This window comes from Triplophysa rosa, linkage group LG12 (genome assembly GCF_024868665.1).
Source record: "Triplophysa rosa linkage group LG12, Trosa_1v2, whole genome shotgun sequence".
In the NCBI taxonomy this organism is placed as follows: Eukaryota; Metazoa; Chordata; class Actinopteri; order Cypriniformes; family Nemacheilidae; genus Triplophysa; species Triplophysa rosa.
The window spans coordinates 19861620-19869647 of record NC_079901.1 but is presented as its reverse complement, the minus strand read 5'-3'; the positions used below and the strand labels follow the sequence as shown (position 1 = coordinate 19869647).

General features: G+C 39.8%; 1 protein-coding gene across 2 annotated transcripts in view; it reads left to right on the top strand.

The window, feature by feature from the left end:
• The first annotated feature begins 1210 nt into the window (after positions 1 to 1210).
• Positions 1211 to 8028, top strand: part of cdh13 (cadherin 13, H-cadherin (heart)) — a 275581-nt gene continuing 268763 nt past the window's right edge. For both annotated transcript variants that reach the window (XM_057348011.1, XM_057348012.1), the window contains exon 1: positions 1211 to 1398. In XM_057348011.1, coding sequence (XP_057203994.1) covers positions 1354 to 1398 — 45 coding nt within the window. In that variant the 5' untranslated portion in view covers positions 1211 to 1353. The remainder of the gene's footprint in view (positions 1399 to 8028) is intronic.

Sequence of the window (8028 nt, the reverse complement as noted above, 5' to 3'; positions counted from 1 at the left end):
CAAAACCCCTCCCGTTTATCTACTCCAGAATGAAATGTATACAAATCTGTCAGTTTGTGTGCGACTGCAGGAGATTGTGGGGAGAATATGAATGAATTAGAAAGAGTCTTTCATTATCTTTTGGTCTAAGTTCATCATCTTCCTTTGAAATAGTTTTGCAGTTATTGAGCGTAAAATGAAAAAGTGATTTGTCTATCTATCTCTTTTTTCCAAATCTCTTTATGGTAATGGTGTTATAGTCAGAAAAGTGTTGCTTTCCCATCAAAAAAAACGTATGGTAGGATGTGTTGTTCAGAGCAAACTAAGCAACGCCCGATTTCTATCCCAGGTGTTTGTCTGCGACCATCTGCAGGTCTTTCATATCAGGAAGTGTCACATTTCCTTGACATGCATCTTAGACATGTTGATATAACAGGGGCGATGGAATTTTCCAAGAACACTGTCATGTTCCCACATTAAATATAAACATACACCCCTGTAGTCCCTTCTTGAGTATTATTATTTTTTGAACATTTTGATATAAACTCCTATTATTGTTCTTGGAAGAGTGTTTGTACTCAATGTCAGATGGTTTATGATGATGGATATTCGGACATCTTGTAGCTTTTGTAAGTGAAAAGCAAGTGAATAGACACTTGTAGGATTTACACTTATACTTTGAATATTCCCACGGAAACATTGCTCAAACTTAAATTTGGGCTCTTTGTTGGGTTATCTGTAGTATTCTTTAAGATGTTATGTTGTAAGATTCTAAGTTGTAAGATGGTTGTGGCATATTACTTTTTAATATTTTGTCTCGAAACCAAATTCTAATCTGAGCAAAACTTTGTTGGTGACGATTTCGGTTTTACACATTTGTGTTCACGATTGATTATTATGCTCACATTTTTGTTGTCAAATCTATGTTAGATGTCCTCTGCTATGCAGATGTAGACATGCACAGAAAGTCTTTCCTATCTTGATTACCAAAAGCGATTTCCTGACAGCACCTGAGACTTTAATAGACATTCTCTGAACTTTTTAATACATTCTGTCTCTACATGACTAAAAACAGTGAGTCTATTTCAGACATGAACAACTCTGAAAATTCTCAAAGCTCAAAAAGCTTGAAATCGGTGAAAGCCAAGGAATGCATAAATCTATGACTTGAGCATCAATGCAAGCCCCCCCTATAAATCTATTGGTGGTGGACTCGGCTCTCTCATCCAATGCTCTGCTCACGAGGCTGCAGTTCTATTTGGGAAGTTGGCAGCTCGAGGCAGAGGGGCTTTACTCTCGCGACTCTGGAATTATGAACAGAGCTGGTCCCACCAGCACATCGTTTTGAACCTTTATTTCCAGAGATCTGACACCATGGAGTTCGGAGCACGCATTTTCATCGCATTCCTCGTTTCCCAGGTAAGCGCGAGGGCTTTCATTTATGTCCGGGAATATCGCGTGCACGTTACAGTTGGGAAGTACGAGTTTCGTTTTGCATTAATTTATTGACGGAATTTTTTTCATTGATAATCAAACGCATTTTAAAGTCGCCAAGCTATGACGTTGTGTCTGTTCTGTAATGTATGGTCTGCAAACATGCTTTGCAACAACACAACATTATAAAAAGCGCTTTAGAAATGCGTTTGAATTGAATTATATACGCGGAAAGAGTTGCAAAATACTTAAAACTGAATGACAAAAGAAACGCGAGTGCAATCTTATGAAACGTCGGCGTGATTCTTTATAGTAATTAATTTTATTACCACAGCGATGCCGCTAATGCCGTAAATAAATATACGTACTAGCGTATGCATTACTCAGGGTAGGCGTTTACTTTCCCCCGTTCATGTGAATTGGTCTAATGCACTGGGTTTAGATAGAAAGGGTGTCCATGCAAATCGAGCAAACTCTGTCTGCTCGCATCTATATTCCGCTCAGCTCTGAAGTTGAGCGCTCCTCTGGCTTCCTTCATCAGGAGGCATTCACACGGCGAGCTGACTCACACAGCCCGTCTCCATTCACCAAAAACGCCTAAAAAATAAATAACAAACCATTTGAGACTTTGCAGTCCTCGTCCATTCGTGTCTGAAACGGATACGACTATTTTTTTTAAACAGACCGAATCTGTAAGAGCTTAAAAAACGATTAATATCATACAGAAGTATGCGATTCACAACTAAGTCCATCATACACTATAGACCGCTAAAACCAACTAATTTAGTCCGATATAATGCAAACAAACAAAGAAATTGACGTTTAATTATCAAATATTTTCTCGCGTTCTTTTCAAAACTAACGATTCTTGAATGAAAGCGCATTGATGTCTTTGCTTATTTGAAAGAACAGCAGCTGTCTCTATCAGTAATGAGGCTTCATAGCACTGAAGCACTATTAATATGGTCCTGTTTTTTTACACTACCGTCAATGGAGGGTGAAGGAGACATTGTCCCCACTGCATGTTTATTTGATTGATTTGTAAGGCGCTGTCTGGGTTACTATAGCCTACCATGTGAATGATAATGACAACAGGTGTGATGATGCTCAAAGCTTAATTTTCAACATTTTCTTTATATTACGTTTTTTCACTGTTTGAGGTTTCCTAAATGTTGATCTTGGCAGTCATGACATGAGCCTGAGTTACAGTATACAAGGTGAAATGTGTAATAATGGCATTGTAAGGTGCATGACTGATGGTTCGTTGTTCATGACTTGCCAAATCTCAATGCTTTTGTATGTGCATAGATGCCCTGAGCATACGCGTGCATGCATTATGCATCATTTAATTCAAAAACGCTTCCATCAACAGCTTAGGTTAAAGATGCTTTGCTGATCCAGAGATCGGAGTTTTGTGCAGTTATTTCTTATTAAGCTTAAGTCATATTTCAAAACTTCCTAGATGCCTCCCTGGGCGTTTACATTAATGACTATGAATCATCACTCTGCTCTATATCCCCGGAAAGCCTGAACAAATATTACAACATGCCTTTTAACAATTCCTCGTAAGCAAGATGCATGTCTGTGCATGTGGATTCTCTGTATAATAACCAAATTTTGTAGCTTTAAATAGATTATAGCCTCACAGAATGCACTTCAGATGATCATCCTACCTGGCCACTACCTGCACAATCCCTATTTTCCTCTCTGGCTCCGTGTGCGATCAAGTGAGAAGTATCTTATTTATAGTCGTGCAGGTAGGGCGCCAAGTTTCCCTCGCGTATCAGTGGCTGAGTTCCCCTCCCACCTGCCCCCACCCCATAAATCCCTGTTTCCAAAATGAAACGTTGAGCAGTCGCGAGTCGCAGCGATGATTCAGAATAAGCTCGGCATGCCTGTGAGGTGCAAGCATTTATCTTCTCTCTCTCTCTCTCTCTCTTGGTTTCTCTCTCTCCCCCATTGCTTTTGTGTTTTATTTTATTTGCTTATCTATTTACGCGGTTTTCCCCTACCACAGCTTTGGAAGATGAAGACACGGAAAAGCTCCCGAAGTGAAGTATGTTTGTGGGAGGAACAAGCAGGCCAACATCTCCGGTTATAGATGGAGGAGTGTGGCCACTTAAAGTTTCAAGAGGCGTCCTTTTTTCCTGTGACACACATATTGGCTGTAAATCTTGTATACTTACTGTACTATTAAGTGTATACTAGTACACTTTATGCTTTTTTTAAGATGGCAATCTGCATCGCTTGCTGCCCGAAGACCTTGTTGCACCGCACGTATGGCGTGCGATTCAACAGCAACGCCACCACTTACATTTCACTCTCCCGATTCATCAGTCTTAACAAGAGAGAGGCGCAGCTTTGGGCTTGTGTCATCTCTATTTATTGCGCGGGTAACAGGTGCAACACAATCACACTTTCTCTCTCAGCCTAAAGGCAGCCATGCAGAAGGGACTGACTTCAGCTGTGTCCGCTCTCTGTCTCTTGAGCGCTCATCACCAGCAACACAGGCGGTGTATATATAGCTTCCTTGCTCTGTGAACAGCGAGGTGAGGTAGAAAGTACACATAGGCTACTACAGATTTCCCCTGCAAAATAATGACAGCAAATGTACCTTTAGTGCTTTTCAAAGGCTGTGTACACAGCAGCAAAATACGGTTGTCGGTTCTCTTCGGGATGCTTGATCCCATTCTGTGCATGCAAGTTTGGTCGTTGCATTTTTGTGTAAACCAAAGAACTACTTGTTGAGAGACGCTGCGTTAGAGAAAACGTCGATGTCCAAAAGAGCGTCTCTGAGGTGCTGTGCTAGAAAATCGCGGCTCTGTGTCTTTATTCATTCATTGATACGTGATGTCTTCTCCGTCCTAGTTGCTCCCACCAGCCCTGTGGTACACAAAGCCATACTTTACGGTTCAGAAAGAAGTTTGGTGTCCTCCAACACAACTTGAAAAATTACCCCGGTCGCTATTATTGTCTCAGTTGTGACTGAATTCTTCATATTGGCATCACAGTGACCTTGTAATAAAAAGCGAATAGAATATAAGACTCGGAGGTCTCTGTTTCTGCCCGCTTCCGTCTTTGAAGTGCGGCATTAAGAGAAATCTTGTCTCGCCAGGACGAGAAAGTCTTGATTAATGTGTGCGCTAGCTGTCGAGCGCAATACGGTAAATGAAGGTCTGGTAATGATGGAGATAATGAGAGCGGCCGGTCATTAGCGCCGCAGTGGATCTGAATGGATCGCTCCTCGTGCCGACCCTCCTTTGTGCTCGTCACCCATCCTCTGCCAAGGTCACCGCTTTGCTGAACGGGTTAGGTTTGATTTGGTCGTAATTGCACATCTCTTTCCTGGAAGTTAAGTTGTGTGTGTGCGGGTTACGGCTGATGTGAAGAATGGGTGGTTACACCTGGTGGTTGCGTTGCATTTGACTAAAGTGTCTGAGAGGTCGGGCCGGATGACCCTTGGCATCTCTCTCCTGAAAATAAGACCCGAGAAGAAGGGGATTTATTGCGCTGTTTGATGTGGAGGAATTGGAACGCAAATTTGCGTGTTTGTACTTATGTGTAAAGTCAAAGTCTAAAGGCTTATGGTAATAGTGAAAAGATATCAAAGCACAGAGATTTTCCTCAGCATTTTGGGCTTTAAACGGCGGGAAAATGACATGTCAAGAATTTGCATCGTCTGTTTGTAGTAGTGGAGACTTTGTAAGTGCACTGACTGTTTGGACTGTTAATGCTTTGAAGACGCTGGATGTGCAAAATTATGCATTGTCAAAATTGACTTGCTGGTGGTTTGTCAGAACGATTAGTTTACTATTCAGCCATATACACATATAACGCTGGATAAACTAGTCCAGTTTTGTGGTTTATTGTAAATGGACTAGGGTTTCTTTCTTGCTTTTTTTTAACTTCAATATACGTATCTCATAAGAAAGAAAAATCACAGTTGAGATCTCTTTTCATATCTCAATATTTGTCTCCTACATATCAATGAGATGGTCAGTAAAGGTATGCAAATGAAGACATTGCTCAAGTCTGCTGTATCTCGCACATTTCTCCTGAGAAAAAGAACCAGAAATCTCACAAAAAAATTCCACATAGATCTCAACAATGCCCCAAACCAAGCTCAGATTTGATTGCAGTCTAGTCAATATTATAGAAATTTTCAATATGGACTCGATCATTTCTCAATAAATTTGCCCAAATCCAGATTATTTTACACAGACGTTCACTGTACAAATTATATTCATTGTCTCATTTGCTTCTACACTTTTAGGAGAAACATCTGAGACTATGATGATATTTAAATGGAAGAAGAGCATCCTCTGAGCTACAGTATAAACATTTGTCAAACACATTTTACAGTTTTTTTTCTCCAGTTGAGTGCAACTCTACAAATTCTGAATTATTATTATGGTTTTACCCTTGTACTGTGTTTGGGGTCAATCTGACCCGGTTGGAATTTTCAACTAACTAATGGTGTGTAGTTGAGTATTTTTGGAGTAAATCGGGAAAAAAAGTACCATGTATCTACCAAACTAGTTTGTAGTTAAGTTTGTAATTAAGAAGCAAATAAAAAATATATTTATATAGTTAGTATTATAAAAATGTCCTGTACACACCAAAAATGCTGGGTTAATTTCAACCAAGCATTGGGTCAAAAGGGACAAACCCAGTCGTTGGGTTAAATTAACCCAGAAAATTGTCATATTGGATGCAACAATGAGTTAAAACACCCCAGCATTTTTGGTTGAAACAACCCAGCGTAATTTTATATTTACAATCCAGCGGTTGGGTTCGACCCAAAGCTATAGGTTGAAAATAACCCAAGTGTATTTATACAATCACTTTGTAAAAATCTAGGGTCACCAATCACCATGACCCCAAATACTTTAACTATGAACTGTATTTGAGGAGAGTTTTTTGAGGGTTAAACTATCACTGATAATCCACTACCACTACATGGCACATAAAACAACCAGATCCCTTGCCAGTTATTTGGCTCGTCTGTCGATTTTAGATATTTTTAAGCTGTAAAATGTCAAAGTTTGCAGTCAAAGGTCTTGCTACCTGGGCATAAGCTGGAAGTGGATGAACTGTATTGGGCTCCTGCAGTGTTGGTTTAGCAGAAAGAGATCTCACGCTGTCAACCCTCTTATTTCACGAGGTTCTGCCGCTCTCTTGTTGCCTCTGGTGCTCATCTTTCTCTCTTCCCCTGACTATTTCCTCTGTGTTTGCCGAGATCATCCCTCCGTCAGGCAGATAATTGTGAGGAGAGCCACAAAAGCCTGGATCTTCTAATCCACTTCTCAAACACGCTGTATGGCAGGAAAGACCTGCTCAATCCCTGGCTTCTGGCTCATCCCTCATCGCTTTCGAAAACAGAAACATGACAGTATAGATTATTTCTTTATTTGCATATTGATTTATATGCAATTACCGCAGGATTCTTTTCTTCCACAATATCTACAGTAAAACAAGCCAGACGGTCGCGGTCTGCACATGCCAATGCAAATATAATTGCTATGTCTCATGCTGTGAATGCGGCTGGCTCTGTATGTAACGCTACCTATTTGGAATCTGCAGAAATTTATTGTGTGCTACATGTCTGTATGGTGTTTCTCTGCTGAGTTGTGCGCCGTGACCCACAGAGCTAGACAATATGGCGATGGGTATCAAAGACATGCACACGTACACAGATTTCGCTGTGAGAAGAACAGAATGTCAGGGTAAACATGATCTGTATTTATCTTTAGATGCTTATGCGGCACAATTCTTTATGCATTAAAGAGGAACAGAGAATCCTGATGACAGCGCAACAATAAGGTGATCTTCACTTCTAGCTTTTGTGTGTGTGTTTTGGATGAGAGAGATGCATGTGGTTGGGTATGATTGAAGATGGATAAAGGGAAGACATTGCTCTGATTTGAGATGAGAAGAGATGATAAGTGATGTTGGCCACAGATGTTGTCTTTTTTTGTGTTGTTTTCTGGGCCTTAAAAATGAACACCCAAAGGAAAAATATTGCTGAGGATGCTTTTTCATCGCTCAGGAGCTGTGTTTCTTTTAGTTTGTCTCAGATGTTTTCCACAAAATTGTGTTGGTTGGTTAACAAGGTGTTAATACATGGGTCACTTTTTGAAGTAGATTGAAAGCTTTTATGGTACTGTGGAATGAGAAATGAAGAAACATCTTTGAGTTGTAACTTTTGAGTTTTAATCTGTGAGATTCCTGATTTTCTTTGGTAAAAATTTGCTCACCATTTAAAAGTGTAGTTCACAAATTTTTTTGTCATCCTTTATTCACTGTCGTGTGGTTCAAAATCTCTATTCTGTGAAGAAGATATTTTGAGAAATGTCTCAGTGATTTTTTGCCCATATAATGGAAGCCAAAGGGGTCCAGTGTTGTTTGGGTACCCTACATTCTTCAAAGTATCTTCTTTTGTGTTCTGCAGAAGAGAGTAAGTCATACAGGTTTGAAATGACTTAATGGTCAATAAATGATTAAATCATTTTCATTTTTGTTGAACTATCCCTTTTATCTTATTGGTGTCTAGTAGAAAGTATTGATATTTTATAATATCAAATCTTATTTATTATTTTTCTTTTGTACGCTCAC